Source organism: Caretta caretta, chromosome 1 (assembly GCF_965140235.1).
Source record: "Caretta caretta isolate rCarCar2 chromosome 1, rCarCar1.hap1, whole genome shotgun sequence".
In the NCBI taxonomy this organism is placed as follows: domain Eukaryota; kingdom Metazoa; phylum Chordata; order Testudines; family Cheloniidae; genus Caretta; species Caretta caretta.
Window position 1 is genome coordinate 200,726,908 of NC_134206.1, and position 23,791 is coordinate 200,750,698.

Below are 23,791 nucleotides of genomic sequence, written 5' to 3' on the forward strand. Positions count from 1 at the left end.
TTCACAAACAGTAGGGTAGTTTATACAAAATCATAATCACCAGAAACCTCCATTTAATGAGAATGTACCTCAAAGGCTCAGTAACTGAGTTGTTCACAAATATGGTTCCAACTGTTAAGGGTCATTCACTTGTAAAGGGTTTGTAGGGAGCTCTAGGTATGTCAGTCATGCATGGTAGCTCCAGTGATTTTTGGGGGGAAGAGGTTGGCATAGGCATTAATTTTCAATGAGAGAATTTCCATCTCCAGCAGCAGTTTGAAGAAATGCAGCCTTAAGAGCATGGTACGGCCTGGTGCTTGAAATTAGTATAGCCATATCCTCAGTACAACAGCAAGACAATCACTGGGTAAAGTCCTAGCCCTAGGGAAGTTAATGAATTTTTCCACTGACTTCAATGAGGCCGGGATTTCACCCCTAGGGCAAGAGGATTAGAAGAAAGGCAAAAGCAGCATGGTTAAGTAGAACAGTCCATTTTCTTATGCTGTCACTTACAGACTCAGACTTTAAGGTCAGAAGGGACCAATATGATCATCCAGTCTGACCTCCTGCACGTTGCAGGCCAGAACCTCACTCCCTACTCCTTTAATAGACCCCAAACTTCTGGCTGAGTTACCGAAGTCCTCAAATCATGGTTGAAAGAGAATCCACCATTTACACTAGTTTAAACCCGCAAGTGACCTGTGCCCCTTGCTGCATTCAACCCACTTCTGAGGTCAGTCAGTGACACAGTGGAACATGAGTCTCTACAAACAAGGCCCCTAAGAAACCAGTTTTAATTTAGGGACTGCCCACCAACCATACTGCTGCCCTGAACTGCTCTCTGTAACAGCCAAACAGTCCTCTTTGATTAATAGAGGGATAATGCTTCTAACAGGGCACTGAGTTTGGTTTTTTCAGTTTATGCTATCCTTTTAAAAGAGAATCAAAGTATGCTAGAGGAAATTGGTGGGAAGGCATTTACCAATGTACCATGCCCCAGAAAAAATACTCCCAACAAGAAAGCATGAGAGACCATCAAAACCCCAGCCCTCCCTTTTCAATATAATCAAATGTTAATATTAATAGGTAGTTGTAGTGACACAGTCATGACTCACGCTCCATTGTGTTGGTCCTGTACAACAGAGGCAGTCCCTACCTTGTCCAGCTATATGTATACACCAATACCCAATTAGGTCTCTCACTGAACAATGGAGATAAAATGTCTGCTCTGTGAAAATCATCTGATCAGACTCTCGCCAAAGGTATGTACATTTATTAAGAACATGCTACAAGCCACAGGGTGAAAAAGGCTGGCTTCACTGAACTCAATGGAAGTTTTGCCATTGACTTCAGTGGGGTCAAGATTTCACCCATAGGTTCTACGTGTAAACTTCAGGAAAAACAAAACAAAATTCCTTCCCCCCTCCCCCCAAATGAGCAATAAATTATATTTTTATTTGATATCTGGGCCCCATAGTAAATTCAGAGGATTTCAGTCACTAAATTCTATACCAAAAAAGCCATCCAATGTACAAATGCAATCCAATATAATTAATATTAAAATAATATTGTAAATTGGTTCCCAAATTTTGCTCTTTAGATTCAGTTGAACTACACTAAGTATAGGAGTTGGGAGAAAAATCCACTCTTGAAATCCTACAAATACTACATGTACACTAGCCCTGAGAACCAAATAGTACTCAAAAAACACTGCACCAAAATCTACGCTGCATGCATACATGCATCGTTGGGGGGGAAAAAAGAGACCAAAAACCAGCTGGACTTTTGGAGAATCATACACAGAACCTTCATAGCAGTAGATACATAAGAATACAGATGTGTAAAACAGAATCAGTGACCAAAAATTAAAGGAAGAAACTGGAAGATCCTAGCTGTGTGACTTGTGAATCAGTGTTGCAAAGGAGACAGATAGAGAGACATTTTCTGCTCCACTGTCAGAAATACAAGTCCTCCAATCTAACATACTTGATAGAGACTTTCCATTAAAAAGTCCTGAGAAAAACAAAGGACGGCGATAGCATCACATAGCCTTGGGCACGTTTCTTCCTATGTCTACACTACGAGCTAGGGGTGTGATTCCCCCGGCTCACGTACACATACTTGTGCTCGCTCTCGTGGAGCTAGTGAGAATAGCTGTACAGCTGCAGCGGTAGTGGCAATGAAAGCATGGCTGAGCCGTACAAAATACAACCCCACCGAACACTGGTAGCCATTGCCCTAGTGCGAGTCTGTGTCCACATACGGAAATCACCCCCCAGCTCATAGCATAGACATAGCTGGAGTCAGAGGTGAACAAGAATGACCGATGGAGATGGGATAAAAACACAAAAAATGACTATGAAGCCTGACAGGATACTGGATACTTAGACTGTAACAGAGCTGTTTGGAATTTCTGTTCCATGGGAAATTCCGACATTTAAAAACAAGGTCCCAGTTGAGAACAAACAGCCAACATTTTGAAATGTCCCACAAAATTAAAATTCCAAAATGTTTCGATTTGGGACCACTGAAACATTTCAATTCAATAGCGTCAGAACATTTCAAAAGGTGGTCATTTTGTTTGGACTTATTTCATTTTAACTTTTATATTAAATTGATAACGTTAAATTAACACTAATATTATAACCGTATATTTGATATTATGTGTATAAGTAAAAACATTTCCATGCTGTCAAAAAAGTTTACACTTTTTTCCATTTTAAAATGATCAAAAAAATCGGTACTTTCCCATTAAATGTTTTGATGTTGACAAAGCTGCATATTTCAATGGGAAACTGTTTTGCTGACCATCTCTAATTGTCAGTTCTTCAGGGGCAGGGGCCATCTTACTGTCATATGTTTGTACAGTGCCCAGTAGCTGGTTCAGGACTAGGGTTTTAATGTACTAGACCTACTTTTCACAAATAGCCCAGGTCTGTGTCTTTGTAAAATTTTATCAGCATTGTGTAACTTGTCTAAAGAATTTTGACTTCAGCTTGACTTATGGAGCGGCCTATCTGCCATCAACTTCAAATTTCAGGGTGGTTTGTTTGTACAGTAGTGACTTTGTAAAAGCTTCCATTGCACTCAGTAGAGCTGCTACTTCCTTATTGCTTACATGGTATATTATCAGCTGTCTATCTAAACACTCTGTTCATGCTGCCAGATTGACTCAAGTGTAATTTTTTACAATAAAATGATTTCTCTCTCTGCTCTTGGTGAGATAGGCTCCTGGATTCCAGAGTGACAGGCACATTAAAAACACCTAAGAAATACAGAGAGAGACACTTAAAGGCAAACTCATAATAGTTGAATTTGAGAACAAGCAATCTTATGAATATACATAACGTCATTAAGGTGTTGTAGACCCCTGATCAGAACAGAGTTAGTTTAAGCCTTAGAATGTCGGGGTTCTTTTCCCATCTCTACCCAATCCTCTCAACTTGCGAAAGTGTAAATGTGGAACACAACGTGTGTCAGAGAACCAAAATGAGGGAGACAAAAAGCAGGAAAATTAAAATGCATGGGATCTATTCCTTCAGTGTAAATAACTCTGTTTTACCTTGGTCACATGATTATGCATTTCTAATTTAACTAATTTTCAACAATAAAGGGAAGAAGACACCAAATGTGGGCGGAATATAGGTAACTTGGGGATTTTGAAAAGTATAGCTCTGCCACTGACTTGCTGTGATGCCTTGGGCAAAATCACATCATCTCTCTGGTCCTGTTTCCCAATTCATTAAATGTGAATAATACTTCATTAATGATTGTAAAATGCTTTGATGTGTCTAGATGAATGTCACACTTAAAATCTACATGACTAGTACTAATAAAGAATATTAACTACAGGTGCCCTGTTTATTGCAGCCTGGGTCTCCACTTGCATGGCCTCTCTGGAAGGGAACTCTCTCACACTAATGACTCACTCCTGGTTTGGAGAATCTCTCTATCTTTTAAAATAGCTTTTATTGCATTGTCTAAAACCCATACAGAACGTTCTGACAAACTTCAAAGGCATAACAAGCACAATAGGTACTGTATAACCTACAAACTATGTGCCATTATGTTCTTTCCAAATACAATTATGTGGATTAGCTGCCATAGACTCACTGTAAAATCTGTTAACAATTTACATGTATATAGTACAGAGGAAGGATCTGCCTTTCTAAAGACTCACTCTCAGGAGCTGTGCATTGCTGGGCAAGATGCTACAATGATAAATGTGGCTCTGGGTAATCAGTAGCAAACAGTGCCCATCTATTTCCCCAATTACCATAATCTGTTTAATGAATTAGCGCTTGTGAAAGATGGTGCATTGCTAGCTGTAGAGTGAGGCCAAGGTTGTCAAAAATAACTAGTGATTTTGGGTGCCTCTTTTCTAGGCCCTTTGGAGTGACCCAATTTTCAGAAAGCGCTGACCCATGCCACCGGAGAAACAGGCCCCTTTAAGATACCTCTAATGGGGCATCCAAAGATGGAGGCAGACAGATCACTAGATCACTTAGCTGCAGTCACTCTTTACTCAGAACCCTGGGACAGCACAAACAGCAGGAGAAAAAGCTTCCCCTGCACAACACGAATGTGCCTCAATCTTGACCCGGAAAGGGAAATACAGTCTCTATAGTCTATTCAAAACTTTGGCCCCTTTGCTATCAACAAGGGGGCCAATTAGTGCCAAAGACAGTAATGATTTTTGTCTGTGGACATTTGTCCTCCAAAGACAACAGTGAGACCAACCAGCCAAACTCATTTTGCATAGGCCACCCAATGGCCTTTAAATGGTGGTACATTTCAGTTACACTCACTCCTCCCTTGGGATGGATTTGAAGGAGAAGGTGAAAGGCTCTGTATCCCATTACTAATCTCAGCAGCCACCCAACCTCCAAGGAAAACTGGGTTATAACATGACGATAAGCCCACTCTGCTTCCTGCTCCTATGTAACATGGAAAAAAACTGCAACCCTCTGACTCCAACAAGACCAATGACCTCACAGGGAGAGCTCTAAAACTGCTGCATTCCACAATGGACACTGCAATACTAGGACTAGTGAAGATGATAATTCCATCTCTTAAAGTGCAGAATAAAATAGCCGCTTCCAAACTTTCTACCCTCTAGCACAGAGGTGGGCAAACCACAGCCTGTGGGCCACGGGACCGTCCTGCCTGGCCATTGAGCTCCCAGCCAGGGAGGCTAGCCCCTGGCCCCTCCTCTGCTGTCCTCCCACCCCCACAGCCTCACCAAGCCGTTCTGCCAGTGCTGTGGGTGGCAGGGCTGCGAGCTCCTGCCGGTCAGCACAGCTGCTGGTCCTGGTGCTCTGAGCAGCAAGCGGGGGTTGGATAAGGGGCAGGGGATCCCGGGGGACAGTCAGGGGACAGGGAGTGGTTGGATATGCGTGGAAGTCCCGGGGGCCAGTCGGGGGCAGGGGTGTGGATAGGGGTCGGGGCAGTCAGGCAATAGGGAGCAGGGCAGGTTGGATAGGGCATGGGGTCCTGGGGTGGCAGTTAGGGGCAAGGGGTCCCGGGGGGGGGCAGTCAGGGGACAAGGAGCAGGGGGTTTGGATGGATCGGAGTTTCTGAGGGGGGCAGTCAGGGGACAAGGAGCAGGGGTTTGGATGGATCGGAGTTTCTGAGGGGGGCAGTCAGGGGGCGGGAAGTGGGAAGGGGGCGGATAGGGGGTAGGGCCCAGGCTGTTTGGGGAGGCACAGCCTGTGCTACCCAGCCCTCCATACAGTTTCGCAACCCCGATGTGGCCCTCAGGCCAAAATGTTTGTTCACCCCTGGTCTAGCAGTTTCAGGAGTTTCCACAGTTGTGCAGGCAATAATGAAATCCAACAACGTCCTGATTGTATCACTCATGCAAACCCTTCTCTTTTCAACAATGTGCATCCTAAAAACAAGGAGAGGTTAGACAGAAAATTAAAAAGGAAAGCAAACCAACTAACCAAGCATCCCAGGGAAAGAGAAAGGTCTCTTAGGTGTAGGGCACAGCAGAGGATTTCAAAGTGAAAAAGTAGAGAAATTCACAAGTGAGGGTATTCCCAAGAAATGGAAACTCCCCTTAAAAAATAAAGAGGAGTTTAATGCTAATACAAGGTGCCAGCTAGCTAGACAGCCTTAGAGACCAATGTTCTCGGTTTAACCATGGAATAAGTACAAAATGGGCAGTAGCAGTATACCTTGGCACAGAGGCGGATGACGACTTATTGGGGCATTGGGCACAAAGAACATTTGGCCCCCCCATGTCTCGCAGGCCATGGGGCACTGGAACCGGGAGGCCAGGCAGGACATGGCCCCCCTACTTTTTAATATGGGCATAGTAGCCTCAGGCAGATATGGAGCGGTGGTGGTGGCAGAGACTGCGCTTCACAGTGGGGGAGCTGGTAAGGTGATCAATCCCGCCCCCTGCAGCGTAGCCCCTGCCCAGGGCAGGTAGAAGGTCCAGGGCTCCCCACAGCGGCCCAGGCTCCCTGGGTGGCTCTTACCACAGCCCAGCTCCGGTTTCTTGCCTGGCCAGAGGGCAGGGCCACAGTTCTGGCGCCAGAAGGTCCCCGCTTCCAGCGCTCTTGCAGGGGCCCCCAAATTGGCCAGGACCCCATGGGCCCATGTGTTAATCTGCCACTGGCTTGGCAGAATGCCTCAACCCTGCCCTCGAGTTGAAAGGGTACTTTTTGTTATTCATGGTCCATTCATCCTTGGCCTCTCAATCTGAAACTGCTAAGTGCAGGGGACCAGTTAGTGTCAGTTTTGGTAGTGATGATTTTAGCAATGTAGACTCTTTCCCAATGGAAACTAGTCTAAGACCCCTAACTCATTTCACAAGTGTCACCAAAAGGGTAATAGTAATTTTCAGTCATTTCTAACCTGTGCTGAATTAGAATCATCAGCCAAGAGATGGAAGGCTCCATAGTCTATTATTAATTCAGAGCCAGCCAGTCCTCCTCCAACTGGCTGAGAGAAATGCATGCAATTCATCAATGCTATCTCTCTGAAACCATTTTGACACTGTACCCCCACTGAACCAGTGACAGGGCTCCAGGAACAAGGTCCAGGTGATAATGTGATCCATGTGACTTTTACTGACCCATGGCACTGAGGTTTTATAACTCTTTAGGAATATCTTAATTTTAAATCACTAATGGGAACTCAAATACCATTTTGGCCATTAAAGCTGCTCTCTACATCAGTATAAACCTTGCTGAGACCTGACTGCACTTTTTGACGGCTAAGTCTGAGTTCTGTTTTAGATGCTGTTGAGTCACTGCAGTATTAACACAGCAGCATGGATTAAAACACTCAAAAAAAAATATTGCATTTTTACAACACCTCCCATCCCAAAGGGTTTTATAAACACACTGAGGTACAAACAAGGGAGACATTTTACCCACCACTCACATGCAGTCACCTCTGGGGTGAGACCCAGCAGCTGTTTAACAGTTCACAGCAATACCACTCAACCAACAAAGAAGTGAGGAATAGCTCTTCCAGAGAGAATTTGGTTCCCTGTTGGACTTTGGTCAGGACACCAAGGTTACACCCCTTTCCTTCTTACCAAAGTGCCAAGGAATTTGTAAGGAACAAAACCGATCAGGAAGGGCCAATTTGAACTATTCACACATACTGGCAGGTTCTCAACCAACTTTGACCACTGACATAAAAGACCTGGGCTTCGTGGCAGAGAGCTCAATGAAGAGCTCTTTTCAGTGAATGATCATGATGAAAAAAACAAACAAGAGGGTACTCCACTTTAAGCAATAGAGAATAACATTAAAAATATTGTAATGCTGGTGGCACACGCTCATCTCAAATGCGTGTTCAGCTATGAATAGCCCATCTCAAAAAGTTATAGCTAAAGTAAAAAAAAAAAGGTTTAAAGAAGGACAATGGTAGTTTTCCCATGTCTTAATAATTTTAACACTAGGACAGATTAAAAAGATTAGGTCGACATCTTAGATGGGAAAGACATAAGAAGGGACATGATAGTGATACATGAAAAAAATGAAGGCTACAGTAAAGGTAAATTGGGGCTGCTAATTTACTCTCTAATAGTACAACAAGAAGGGGATACAGTCAATGAAATTAAAAAGTAAATTTAAAATTGATATAACAGTACATAGCTAACCAGTGGAATTCACTGACACAAGTTATTGAATTCAAGAGGAGTTCAGACATTTACAAATGTAGAATTTTTTCCCATAACTGCAATAAAAACAAACAAATAATGTAAAACTTTAGAGCCTACAAGTCCACTCACTCCTACTTCTTGTTCAGCCAATTGCTAAGGCAAACAAGTTTGTTTACATTTACGGGAGATAGTGTTGCTCACTTCTTATTTACAATGTCACCTGAAAGTGAGAATGGGTGTTTGCATGGCACTTTTGTAGCCAGCATTGCAAGGTATTTGTGTGCCAGATATGCTAAACATTCGTATGCTTCTTCATGCTTGCAGGCTCTAAAGTTTCACATTGTTTTGTTTTTGAGTGCAGTTATGAAAAAAATTCTACATTTGTAAGTTGCACTTTTATATTACATACAGTACTTGTATGAGTTGAATTGAAAAATACTATTTCTTTTGTTTATCTTTTTCCAGAGTAAATATTTGTAATAAAAACAATATAAAGTGAGCACTGTACACTTTGCATTCTGTGTTGTAACTGAAATCAATATATTTGAAAATGTAGAAAAACAGCCAAAAATATTTATAGTAAATGTAAACTGGTATTCTATTATTGTTTAACAGTGCGATTAAAGCTGGCATTAATCACAATTTTTTTTTAAATTGTTTGACAGCCCTAGAAGAAACTACTCCCGTAAGCATGTTATTTCATAATTGTCCAGTCTGGGTTCTGCTTCTCTCTCTGAAGCACCTGGTATTGGCCACTGTTAGAGACAGGACATTGGACTAGACAGGCCTTTGATCTGGCAACTCTTAAATTCACAACTCATTTTAAAGACCACAGCATCCAGTTCCCAACATCACGCTGGGATATTGATTCAGTATCAACTCAAACCACCACTTCTTGCAACATCTAGGCATATTTTAGAGGACTCATCATGTCCCTGTTTAGCCTGAGAAAGCACTAAAAGAATCATAGCACAAGGCTGCAGGCAAAAATAGTTTTAAGGACCTTATTTGAAAAGCTGTAAAATGGCTATCAGTAAAAAGCAGAGGGCCTCATTTTCAGAGGGGTGGGGCATTCACATTGACTCCAAATGTAGTTCTGGGTGCTCAGCACTTCCAAAAATCAAGTCCCAGAGCTCCCTGCAGGTGAGACACACGTGAGAAAGAAGGAGACACAGCCTGGGAGGTTTCTACACTGTAACTGACTGGGCTGCCAACAACTCACAAGTGTATACCGCCAGAGCAAATGAGAGCGTAACTGGAACACGGAGAATGGGAGAGTCTGTTCAGAGTGAAGTCACCACATCAGTGATTTAGGGATTTGCATACTGTTCGCGGTAGCAGGTAAACATCTATATTAAAGTACCTGAGAAGGAAGAAGTTAGTAAAGGGCAATAAGGTGAGATCACTCCCATTAGAAGTTAAAATGATACATCAAGAGGAAAATAAAGTCACTGAGAGCTGTACAGCTAACAAGCTATCCCTAAACAGCATGGCATAGATGCAAAGTAACACCTATCCAAAAGGCCCTGCTAGGGGACCATATATGCTACAGTTCGTGGCGCAAGAAGGATTATTTCACACACAAGAAAACGGTTGGTAACATTTTATTCATCGCAAGTAACCTCCTCTTTCAAGTGGGTTATTCTGAGATTTTGAGTGTCTGTGCTATTCAACTGACTGCAGCCCAAGAGATCTCTCACTATATGATTATTTTACACATCTGTGGCACTCAAAGTGCTTTACAATCTAATTAAGCCACAGAACTTCTACTCCCCTGTGAAATGGGTCAGTGCTATCACCACTATTTACATTAGTAGATGGAAAAACTGCGGCACAGCAAGATGGTGAGACTTGCCCAAAGTCCCACAAGTCAATGGCAGTCTCCTGCACTAACCACTCAACAAGCTCTGCTTAAAATCAAATACACACCCACACATATATATGGGGAAATAACTTCTTGTTTTATATTTAATTTATAAAAGTGCATCTATTGGACACTCACTCAGTACATGTAAATGAATACCTAGCCAGAGTTAAGAAGTGAACTCCTGTCCCACTGATGTCAGTAGTAAAATTCCTAATGATTTCAGCGAGGTCAGGATTTCATTCAAGTTTCCTTTGTATTGCCTAGACTGTATTCTCTTTAGGTCAGACACCCTCATTGTGTTCTGTGTTTGTGCAGTGCCTAGCAGAGCAGGATCCTGGTCCTACCTGGGGTTTGTATTTGGGAAATATTACGCATGACAGGGGAAGTGATTTCTAAAGTTTGTGAAAGAACCTTAGTTCAGGATTTCCTGCATTTGTAGTGATTGTGCTAGCTAGGAATGGATATCAGCAGCCTTCACTCCATGTTGAACAGTGTTTTGTGTGATTAAATTTATGTATTTATATATATATATTTATATTTATTATTATTTTATATATATATATATATATATATATATATATATATATATATACACACATACACACGAAAACTTATTGACCTAATTTAATCACACCAATGTACATTAGGAGTAGTTCCAATGAAGTCAATGGAGTTAAACTGATAAGAGAAGAGTGAGGCCCTACACAGCACAGGTATACTTAAAAATTTGCCTAGGGGAGTTCTGGGAAGGATGCTATTTGGACAAGTGACTAGTAATATTTCAGTGTGTTCCTAAAGGTGTATTAGTGGACAGAAAACAGCCTGACAGTCACACAGCTCTATACACCACAGGGTACGTCTGCCTACACTGGAGCTGGGAGGTGTAATTTCCAGCTTCACTAGACATACCCGTGCTAGTTCTGATTGAGTTAGTGAGTTAAAAATAGAAGTGCAGTTGCAGCAGCATGAGCAGGAGGAGGGGCCAGCTGTCCCGTTAGAACGTGCCCACTGTTTCAGATGTAATCTGAGACAGAAGCCAGGCCAAAAAAGCAGGCCAGACAGGCTACTGAGAGGTCAAAATATACAAAAAAATCAAAAATTTTCTAGCTCAGAACAACCTCTCTTTCTGTGAGTATATATATCTTAAAAGCCCATTTATCACATCAATCAATGGCTATCACTCTTTCCAGACTACTGTACCCCTTTCAGGAGTCCGATTTGTCTCGTGTACCCCAAGTTTCACCTCACTTAAACTACCTGCTTACAAAATCAGACATAAAAAATACAAAAGTGTCACAGCACACTATTACTGAAAAATTGCTGACTTTCTCATATTTACTATATAGTCATAAAATAAATCGATTGGAATATAAATATTGCACTTACATTTCAGGGTATGGTATATAGAGCAGTATAAACAAGTCATTGTATGAAATTTGAGTTTGTACTGACTTTGCTAATGCTTTTTAGGTAGCCTGTTGTAAAACTAGGCAAATATCTAGATGAGCTGAACAACCCCCAGGGGTACACATACCCCTGGTTGAGAACCAGCGACAGAGATGACCTCTGGGATAAGGTGAAAGGAACAGAGCTTGTTGTCTGATCCGCTCCCAGCTTGTTAACCTCTCTTCTCTAGTGCTTAGAAATAACCTAACTTGGCAGGATAGGTGGCATTTGGGCCTCATCTTCCCTGGCAGTGAAAGCACGTTAGCTGAACTGTTTCTAAAGATTGTTGAAACACAGTTTCAGCACAGTTTGTTTGGCCAGTCTAGGCCAGGCATAACCATTTTACTCACCGGGTTCGAAGGTAGGCAGCAAGTAAATTAACAATACTTGAGGCTTTACAGAGGAAAGATAAAGCATCAACAGAACTAAAAATAATATATCTACATTAGGCCTACTATTTTCTTTTTAATTTCTTTTCCACGCACAAAGTCCTCTTCATTCTTTGTGCTGAGTCACCTCTTGGTACCAACTACGTACACAGCATCAGGAAATATTTTGAGACAAAATTCCAGTGCTAGTGAACATGTGCGTAACCTCCACCGAATTAGATACAAAAGATTGTCCTGCATTCCAGATTCTTTCTATTCCGCTCCCACACCTCCTGGATAGCAAGTATCCAAAAGTCAAAGTGGTAGAAGACTTAAATCACAAACTTTATCATCTCACAAATCTCTCTGAAAATTAATTTTGATCAAGCGCGACAGTCAGATGCAAATTTCAGTCTTTCAAACTGCCTACTGTTTTTATGAAAAGTTCAAAACATTTTTCCCTTTTCATTTGAGATTATTAAAACCATTTTACTATGGATTATGCAGCTGAGTACAGGCCCCTAGTAAAAGACTTCATTGCAAGATTGCCATCTGACTGGGAAACAATGGCTTCTTTATTAACAATTTAAAGATTCTTGAAAAGAAATGCTGTACAAATGAAACACCCTTACTGAAAGGTTCATTGCCACATTCTGCGCTTCTGCTGTGTAATGTTTTACAAATTGCATCACCTTGTGAATAGTAAGAGTTAGTTCTCAGAGGCTAGAGGCTGCTTGCATGCCAGAGAAGTTAATATGTAACAAACAATGCAGGAGACCTTTGTTCAGAATGTGACACACTGAAATTTCACACTAAGAAAATGTACTCTTCTTAGCATCTCTATGCTTTCCAGAGTTATTCATTCACATACTTTATTAGCATGTTTGTCATGCAAAGTTTGATGCACCAAAAAGATTACTTTTAACATTTGCATCCTTTAACAAAGAACTCTAGTTTTACTACTTCTTATTGTGTGGTGTACTGTTGCCAAATAGCATGAAATAATAATCAATCAAACAAGTAATGTTTTACACTCATATAAAGTCTTTCATCCCGCACTGTGACATAAACCATACACAGCAACCGACTCATCCATCCCTAAAATCAACCTCCTCTGGGGTGGAATGGGACAGCCATTTGACAGCACACCAGAGTCCCTATGCAATGGTTTAAGATAGGAAGAGAAATGTCACATTGAAAATTCAAGTTGGCATTCACCAAGACACTGCATCAAACACACCTCCCCTTGTGAAAATTGCCATTAGATATTTAATGACACCACACGGGCAGTGTTATGTTTTTCCACACTCAAAGAGCAGCCACACACCATTACTCTGAATGACTTATTTTAGATCAAGAGAAACAACAGAACAAGAAAGAACAAAAATAAAATCTCTTTGAGAAAGCACAACGTGTGCTGCCTCCTCTGGACCCTGTGTGACAACTGTGCATCACAGATTGGCAGCAGCCCCTATGGAGAGCAGACTCCTACAAATTACAAGTGCAAAATACATCAAAAACTCAGTCGAACAATTATATGCACCACTGGCATGATCTCCAGCTGCACAGCAGCTCTGAAAACCATTGTGACACTAAGCACTCCTGTAGTCACACCCTACACGCTATTGTAATTACCTTTGTACAAAATATGCCTTGTGAGGTACCATCTGAATACTAATAACTTACTGATCATTAATACTTTTGTGTGACATATGTACATGATAGGTACTAAGAATTATGAGTAGTTTAAGTATTGACTCCAAGGGATCAATGCTTCCTTTGACTATCCAACAACATGACCTGTAGGACCTACTTGATGAGAGTCATTTATGGAACATCCTTGAAGTACCTGTCCAGCCTGACTCTGCTCAGTTTATGAGATGATCACAGTAAAAGGTGGTGCCTTCCATTTCTATAAAGTTGGATCCCAATTAGCTGAATTTATGTTGTCTGAACCTTGATAACAATTGTATCTGTGTATCCCACTATCTATCAAGCAATTGTAAGCAATTTGTACAACTAAATGGTGTTACTTATGGTTTCTAAGCCATTTAACCAAGTCATTTAGTTTCATTGCTAGGATGCTGGGCAAGAGAAAGAAAGGTTACTTATCAGTAGCAAAGACTCATGTAGATTGTCAATACACAGCCCCACAATTGGGGATCTCAGGGCATACTTGAAATTTAAAACAAACAAACAAACAAGATAGAAAACACCGTAATAAATGGCTCTCTCAGTGGACAAATGAAGGGCATCCCACTTCAAGAGGTCACGTACATGCCTGCAAGATATGTTAAGTATGGGGTAAGGACAGGGAGGAACATAGGTGCAGACAGGGATTGAGGAGGCTCTGTTCAAATCCAGGCTGAAATCCTGCCTGAGACAATGAAAAATCCCATGTCTTCCTACCCAAGAGAAACAGAGAGCAGGATGATCGCGAGGAGAAACACAATTAACTCTGATGAGTTAACTGTGAATGGAGTGAGGTGGAGAGAGGGTGAATGGGAGGGTGTGGAGGAAGCCAATACAATCCCCATTTTAGGCAGCTCTGAAGCTGGAAAAATGTACATTTGGAAAAATGTAAACTCGACATAGAGAGGAATGGTAACTGTGATACTATTCAGCTAATAGAAAAGGAGTACTTGTGGCACCTTAGAGACTAACCAATTTATTTGAGCATGAGCTTTCGTGAGCGACAGCTCACTTCATCGGATGCATACCGTGGAAACTGCAGCAGACTTTATAAACACGTGTATATAAAGTCTGCTGCAGTTTCCACGGTATGCATCCGATGAAGTGAGCTGTCGCTCACGAAAGCTCATGCTCAAATAAATTGGTTAGTATATAAAGTCTGCTGCAGTTTCCACGGTATGCATCCGATGAAGTGAGCTGTCGCTCACGAAAGCTCATGCTCAAATAAATTGGTTAGTCTCTAAGGTGCCACAAGTACTCCTTTTCTTTTTGCGAATACAGACTAACACGGCTGTTACTCTGAAACCTGTCATTATTCAGCTAATGCTCCTATAAACACTAACAAAGAGGCTGCCAGGCTGCTTCAGATTATGTTACCAAACCTGCAGCTACAGGAGAACCACAATTATGGACAGTGGGGACACCCATGCTAGTGTGGTGTTTACTGATCACACTCCAATATTGTGTGGTATGAGCTCTTTCATGCTCGCAGAGCTCAGATGCCTGGAACCCCATGATGAATAAGGACATCTGTCTTTTAATCATAGCACTGGCTGCAGCATACCACAGATTCCACCCTTCTTCTTCCTGGTTAAACTGGAAGTTTCCTCCACACTCAGACCACTTCTGAGCACACTCTCACCACCACCAGGGTCCTGTCCACACGTTTACACTAGAAAAATTAGTAGCCTTATTACAGAAGCTGCTCCCATCAGTGGTAGCAACAGCTTATAAACTAATTTTTCTACACAAGGTTGAGATGTTTTTACTCAGACCCTGACAACCTGCTCTGAGGCATGTCTTAGCATAGACATAGCTGCATCACTGCTAGCAGTGTCTCTAATATGGCTAGTGATTTTCCTAGCACGGACAAGCCCCAAGAAGCTGAATCCCTTCAGATGTCATGGATAGGAGTTTAGAGCAGGTGGTGGAGAGATGCTCCGACACAAAAGCGCGAGTCTCAATGGAATGGCCGATGGCCCCAGATTTGCACGAACCAGCTCCAGAGAGACATGCTTTACAAAAATCCTTAATACTTTATGAATATTTGCATAAACTACTTGTACTGTACCGGTTTGGTGACAGCGTGAGAAATAAAAGCTTCCGTGCTGGTCTGCAGATCTAACACAGCAGGTTTTCAAAAAGATTGCTAATTATACAGACTCCTGAGCAAACCCCCTTTAGAAAGCTTCGCTCTTTACCCTCTGTAAAGACTCTGGGGAATATATGTTTTAGGAAAAGTTAGGTATTGAATAGTACTATTCATATCATAGCTATTTATGTAAGAGGATTTTACACAAGTTGCGTTTGTGGCAAAAGCTTTAATGAACGTTAAAAATTACAAAATAACTCAAATTTCATGGGTTCATTGAACATGAAAGCAGAATCTGGTCTTTTACAAAGTTAAAAATGTGTCTTATTTATGTACAAATATTAAATAGCAAAGTATATTTGGATAATGGTTGTGTAACTTGACAATTAAGGGCCCAATTAAGCAAAGTGCTGAACATTCCTGACCCCCACTGAAGTCAGTGGGAGCAGAGGACACTCAAAATCAGAATCACCTTATAGAATCAGGACCAAAAATGCTACTGTTTCTCAGATCAACTGTGTAGTAGAGTAAACTTCAGAGTGCATTGTTCATGTAGTTTGCTGTTACACTGATTATAGACAAATTAAGGGCCAGATTTTCAAAGGTATTTAGGCACTTATAGAAGCAGATAGATGCCTAGTGGGATTTTCAAAAGCACCTAGGCACTTAACTCCCAATGATTTTAATAGGAGTTAGGCACCAAGGCCCTTTTGAAAATCCTACTAGGCACCTATCTGCTTCTTTAAGTTCCTAAATACGTTTGAAAATCTGGCTCTCCATAACTACATTTCTGAAAATGGGAGTTAAATGTTTTTGAAAATATTACTCAGTGTGTGTAGAAGGGCTCAAACCCGAACTGTGAGTCTGAATGCTCTCAAAATGCAGGCTTGTGCTTTGCATTTCAATTCATATCAGGATCCAAACTTCCTATCTGAACCCAAATCTTCACCAAGATCCTAACTTCTCCCTGAACTTTTTGAAAGGTTGATCCCAGTCTCCGTCTAGATCCTAGCGCTTCCGTTCACTCCCACCTCAAACTAAAATACTTAAGTCATGGACTTTGTGCAACTCTCAGGGCCGGCTGCAGCTCTTTTGCCGCCCCAAGCAGCGAAGGGAAAAAAACAAACCAAGCCTGGTTGAGCTACCGCCGAAGCGCCGCCAAAGAGGAAGAGAGGGACCGCCGCCGAAGACCCGGACATGCCGCCCCTTTCTGTTGGCCACCCCAGGCACCTGCTTCCTTCGCTGGTGCCTGGAGCCGGGCCTGGTAACTCTTAAAGTTATGTGATATGTTTGTCGATGGCTCTCTCCTTCTCATGAGGGGGCAGAGTTAAGGGTTGCTGGATATTTCTGAATGCTTGATTGTTGGCATGTCTAGATTTCTTTAAGACTGCATGAACCTTAAAAGTTACATTCTTATCTACACCACCCTAACTGAGTATTAACATACATTTAAACACTTAGGTTTTATTAGTTGTACAGTCTTGGTATGTATTTTTTTGTAACTGTTTTATAGTTTAGTAACCTGAATTTTAAGTAAGCAAAGTTTTTTGCCTGGGAATGTCCTCAAAGCTGTATATCACGTAAGCTCGCCAAGCAAATTGAGATGAAAATTTAGATTACTACTGTATGGAAAACAAGATTTAGTTTCAGCTTTTTTACCTGTCAAAAAATTCCCTGGTTAGCATGTTACCACATAAGCGCACCATGTCCCTCAGTTACATTGGTGCTACCCCTTGACTTCAAAGAGGTAATGGACAGCAAAATTGGGTCTAGGTTTTTTTTATTTTTATTTATTTATTTATTTATATTTAAGGTCAATCTTTTGAGCCACTCCTTGCTATATAAACAATGAGGAGTCCTTGTGGCACCTTAGAGACTAACAAATTTATTTGGGCATAAGCTTCATGTTATCACCATTAATATATACTGATGCAAACATGCAAGGATGTAAACACATATACAGAGGAATAATTAAGGTCCTGATTCAGCAAAGTGAAGAGCACTTTAGATAGATTTAACTGCACATCCAATGACAGGTTTCAGAGTAACAGCCGTGTTAGTCTGTAGTCGCAAAAAGAAAAGGAGTACTTGTGGCACCTTAGAGACTAACCAATTTATTTGAGCATAAGCTTTCGTGAGCTACAGCTCACTTCATCGGATGGTAGCTCACGAAAGCTTATGCTCAAATAAATTGGTTAGTCTCTAAGGTGCCACAAGTACTCCTTTTATTTTTCCCATCACCCAAATTATACCAGAAATAAAAACAGAAGTTATAATTTTATGAATGAAAATGTGCTCTCTGTCGTTACAGCCAATGCTTCAGGCTAAACTGCAACTCCACCCTCCTGACTCAGTCACCAGAGTTAATCATTAACTCTGAGGTGCTTAGTGACTAGCTAAAATGTGGAGTAGTTTGCAAAACAAAGCCAAGAGGTCAGGGTCGACTATAGAGAGCCAGTGACAATGAACTGGGTTTTTTTAAGTTGCTTCCTCATTTTTCAGCCTGACAGACAGAGTACTACCAGGCAGCAATGAAAAGTTAGTGTGCAGAATTAACAAACTTGACTAAAAGTTATTTTATAATAATGTTTGTTGCAACACCTGGGATCTAGCTCATTTCAGCTTTCCCTGTACTCACAATGGTCCACACCTGTAACTCTGGGATGCTATTTGTGGGAGGAAGGCCACAGTCTGCTCCATCCCAGCAGTGTTGGACTAAGTCAGGATCCTGCACTATCCAGGTCAGTGAGAGATTAGCTATCAACTTCAATGACCTGAGATCTGGCTGCCCTCAGTTACCTACTATCTCTCTCTCTTTTAAGAGGTTGAAATACTTTGTTCTATCTGTGGGCAAGCTGAACAGCAACTGCCCCAAATAACACTCTCCAAATCCAGTTCAGGTCGATCTTTAACCAGAGGTTATTAGTAATTTTGCAGTTGCCAGAGAGAGAGAGAGAGATCTTAAAATAACCAGCGCGTAGAAACAGGAATACCTAAATGAATCCTATGGAAATCAGGGGTAGCCTGCTACTAAACAGCACTCAAAAATCAGTTGAAGAGTCTGTCACAAGGCTGAAAAGTTCTTCCTCTCTCTCCCAGCCTAAAGCAGTCTCCTTCCTTCTTCCACTCAGCAAATACTGACCATACATGCCTAAGGACACGGTGACAGGGTAATCAGATGCCCCTTCTCGGTCTCAGTTTGGCTATACAAGGGCAAATGTCACAAGTCTGTATTAGGATTTGGGGATTGCCCCATCCCCAGTTTCCCATCTGCAAAATGGGAACCACAATACTTCCTCTGACCATCTTGTCTATTTAGAATGTAAGGTTTTTGGGGCATGGATTGTCTCTCACTATGTACCTGTACAATGCCTAGCACACCAGGGCCCCAATCTTGATTGGGCCTCTAGGTACCAGGATAATACAACCAATGAATAATCCTCCTGCTGCTGCTTTGGTCAATAACACATAGGATTAAAGTTTTCCTTTTACAAACATACTGGGACAAATTTATTCTTCCCAGAGCAGAAGGCCACTCTCTGCGTCCCTTGTGCACACAGGATATTTGCACTAGAAGTGGGATTCGTCAGGGAAGGGCAAGTGAGGTGTAACAAATACGATTGCCAAGGAGCCCTGGGTTAGAGGCTGCCTGGGCTATGCAATGAATGAGCACATATGCTCTCAGTTTGGCCCTGCCTTCTTTTGGGGCAGCAACAACTGGCTCCAGACCACCACTCTGACAGACCAAGGGCTACAGGCAACTCACTCCAGGCAGACTTACTGCCTCTGGGCTTGCAGCCTATGTTCCGACCCAGGAGGTGAAATGAGTCCATGTGCTATTCAACACAAAACAAAATGCAGTTATACAGAGCAAGGCAAAAAAATAAAGTAAAAGCTCATAAGTTTTCCCACCATTATTTTTAACACTAATTTTATGGTTTGTTTTGCAAAGTCTTGGTTGCACTTAACATTTCACTTTTTGCCAAAAATGTAGCAGAAAACTTTGCTATGAGATTTTCACACAAAATTTCTGGAAGTGACTCAGCCGAGAGACAGACAGACAGAAGTGGAGCTGAAACTCAGGAGTTCCCATGTCTGTACCCAGATCACTCCAGCACACCTCTCTCAGCTGGCTGGAGTGCAGGGATTTGCATACTGTCAGATTGTAGAAGCCAGGGCCTTGTTGGTGGCCAGAGTAGAGGGGGATGCATCTGGGGAGCTCATTTTCTATACAAGTATCCCAGGGATGTGATGCAGTGCAGAAATAATTCTACACCAAAAGGTCTGGCTTTTATTCAGGTAGAAAAGTTACAGCTAGGGTCAAGTGTCTCCTCCGTTTGGGCATTACAAGGGATTGTTCTCATATTGGCATGAGAACACAATAGGCCAAATTTATCTCTGGCATAACTCCATAAAACTCAATGGAGTTATACCAATGATGAATTTAGTCCAGTCTCTCTCAGCTAATCAAGTATCCAGCAATGGCACACCAAGGTTTCATGGCAGCAACATCTGCAGCATCATAATAGTGGCAGAGTGAGCAAATTTTCCATCGAAATGTATGAAACTGACTAGATCCTGCCAGCTCCACTATGTAGTGATGGGGAACCATGAGTGGGACCCACAAATTTGTCTCCTACTGGAGAGTGAATTCACTCTCTCTGAAGTTCACCTAGTCTGAGGCCCAAAATATTTGATATTTTGAATTCAATGTATTATTAAAATGCTAAATTATCCACACACAAAAAAATCATTACCATAGCACTTTTCGTAAGATCAGCGGTTTGCCTCAGAGTCTTGACCAAAATTTCCTCCTGCTTGTGTTCATTTGGTTGCTATACTCCACTCCAGCAGTGGCTGCACTTCAATGCAGTTGTACAGTATATAGAGAGATTTAAAGCACTTTGAGATGAAAGGTGGTACATTACTATTATTATTACAGAAATAAAGGTCTAGTCTATGCTATTCAAAGACCGAGACTTTGGGGATTTGCTCTGAGGAAATTTGTACGAACCCTCTCCATCTCATCCTCAATAAGCTTTTCAGTGCAGTCCTTCCCTAGGATCACGCGAATGCATATTACATCACTACCATTTCATCAGGTATGACAAGTAAAGTGGTTGTATGTACCAGGACCATAAAACCCTTCAGAGGTTCTTTTTTATTTCTGCTTAGCTGGGTTTTCAGTTAACTACAAAACTGAGATTAAAAAGAAGAGTTAGAAATGTATGCATTCTAGGAATCGAAAAGCTCTAGTAATTTATAAAACAATGTCCGCTTGCCAAGGAAACAATGCAGTATTCACTGTTTCGTTACATTAAAAATGCACATTGGATTGATGGTCTTCATTATTGTTGCTTTAGCTCAAACTATCATTGAAGAAACAATTGACAGCTGCAAAGCCATGTTGTGGGGGCAAATGCGCCAATGATAAAGTAATTTAGAAAAAGAGGAATGTTTATGGACTGCAAAGCACATGTTTAAAATAAGAATGAACATGCTATGAAATAATATGCTTAAGTTTGTGAATGCACTGCGGATTCAGAGGACATCATGAACCATGACAGTGATGTCTGAGTTCATGCAATCAAAACACTGAGATAGAACTTCAGCCTTAAAATTCATTGAGGAGAAGCAGGGCCATATTCACTAGTATACTCCAGCTTCTTTGTGCCACTTCTTTCATGAAAAGCAGCCAGGGTAAATTGGTGAATCTGGCCCATATTGTTTAACAATATACATGAAAGTCTCCTAGATATATTGAAATGCCTGTCAGCTCTGGGTGGTTTATCTTAAGGGGTTAAACCCTTTCTCTGATGATCATCTAAAGGAGGGGAGGGCAAACTACGTCTCACAGGCTGGATCCGGCCCATCAGGGCTTTCAATCCAGCCCACGGGATTGCCAGCTGCATGGCACAGCGGGGCTAAGGCAGGCTCCCTGCCTGCCCTGGCCCCGTGCTGCTCCCGAAAGTGGCCGGCACCACTTCCCTGTGGCCCCTGGGGGAAGAAGGAAGGGGGCAGAGGGCTCCATGCACTGGCCTCACCTGCAGGCACCTACCCCTGCAGCTCCCATTGGCCGGGAACAGGGAACCGTGGCCAATGGGAGCTTCGGGGATGGTACCTGCAGCGAGGGCAGCGCACGGCAGAGCCGCCTGCTCTCCCCACTCACCCCGGGGCCACTGCCAGACATGCTGGCCACTTCTGGGAGCAGCGTGGGGCCTGCTGCTTCCACCCCAGGACCGCTCGAGGTAAGCGGTGTCGAGCCATAGCCTGCACCCCAAACCCCTCCTGCACTCCAGCCCTCTGCCCTGAGCCCCCTTACCCCCTGCCTTGAGCCCCCTGCCGCACCCGAACCCCCTTTGTCTAAAACAAAGCTGATCACCAAGAGGAGTTTTTGCAACCTTATGCACTTGTCACATTGCTAGACATGCCCTCAGGATAGGTCCAGCCAATGAGAGGGTCCTGATGATATAATGCTTCTGACATTGGTTCACTACTTTGTTCAGAAACATCCTGAGAAAACTGTATGGGTGGAGTTCTCAAGCAACATAATGAACTAGAATGCTGCCTCCAGCTTGCTCGTGTAGTTGAATTAATTTCTCTTAATAAAGTCACCAGCTGTTTTATTTTTAACTTATCACTAGATTCCCGTACTATTACTCTCAACACAACACATTTTAAATAGCTCCAGAAATGGTTAGGTTTATTTTCTAATTTTAAAAAACCCGGTTATAAAAAGGGTGTGTAGAATTGTTGAACCTTACCTCCAAAAGTCCATCCTCTGGTAGATCTGTACAGTGCACAGCATTCTGAATCTTGTTTTTACCAAAGATGGCACGCAGGGTTCCAGGTCGGAGGTGACGGGCTATTTCCTATTGAATATATAAATATTAACACCGTGTGAACCTTATAGCCATGTTACATCATAGACCGTACAAACACGTATCAAGTAAACTATTCATTGTATGTTGATTAATATATATACAGTATATCAAAAATGAAAATTAAGAGTTAAGTTCCAACTTGGACTTCATGTATGCATGTGACTGAAAAGCCATGACTAGGATGGGAACCGAAGGGTGAAAACAGTCTGACATGAACCTAGTGTAATTCACAGATTCCAAGACCAGAAAGGACCATCTAATCTGACCTCCTGTATTACGCAAGTTACAGAACTTTCAAAAATAATTCCTAAATTATTTCTTTTAGAAAAACCATCCAATCTTGATTCAAAAATTGTGATGGAGAATCCACCATGACCCATTGGTGAATTACTCTCACCGTTAAAAAATTATTCCTTATTCCCAATCTGAATTTGTTTAGCTTCAACTTTCAACCATTGGATCATGTTATACCATTCTCTGATAGACTGAAGAGCACATTATTAAATATCTATTCTACAGGTAGATATTCCTAGATTATAATCAAGTCACCCCTTAACCTTCTGTTTGTTAAGCTAAATAGACTGAGCTCCTTGAGTCTATCACTATGAAACCACCAGGGATTGTCAGCAGGGACAGAACTCAGGACCTTCCACAATATATGCATAAGCACCTAACACACGAACTAATGGAATTAGCTGTGCATACGTTGCAGGCTCTTATCCACTACATGGACGAGTCACTAGAGATGAAAAGATCACACACACTTAGCTAATGCAGAGTGCTACACTAGCTCTCCTCCAGCCTGAAGGAAGCAGATTTTCACTTTAAATTTGACATTGTCAAAACTGAGCTCCTGATCCACCCTCAAGCCCCTTCCTCCCCCGTCCTCTTTTCTTTGTCACTGTGGACACCACCATCTAGCTTCCTCCCAATCATTCAGCCCCATAACCTCAGGCATCAACATATTCAGGCTATATCTAAATCTTGCCCTTTCTTCCCTCATAACATTTCAGAGTTCCACCTTTCCTCTCTGTCCACACCCCAAGGTGCTCATCTCACATCATGGCTACTGCAACCTTGCCCCACTCTAGTCCAATCAAAGCATTGCTGCTGAAATCATCTACCTGTCCCATCATTGTGACCATGTCAATCCCCCCACCTCATACGAATCCTGTCTCAACCATGCCAAATAAAAGTTTCTTGCCCTTACCTTCAAGGCCTCTCACAATGTAGCCCAGCCATACCTACCTGCTCTATTATTTTATTGCTCTGCCAACAATGCAGGATCGACCACCACTTGTCTGCCTCTCCCACAAACACCTTTGAGCTTCCTTCCAT

General features: G+C 42.1%; 1 protein-coding gene across 3 annotated transcripts in view; it reads right to left on the reverse strand.

The window, feature by feature from the left end:
• Window positions 1-23,791, reverse strand: part of NME7 (NME/NM23 family member 7) — a 162,298-nt gene that overhangs the window by 1,408 nt on the left and 137,099 nt on the right. For all 3 annotated transcript variants that reach the window (XM_048817436.2, XM_048817418.2, XM_075118677.1), the window contains one exon: window positions 22,334-22,441. In XM_048817436.2, the coding sequence (XP_048673393.2) occupies window positions 22,334-22,441 (108 nt within the window). The remainder of the gene's footprint in view (window positions 1-22,333; window positions 22,442-23,791) is intronic.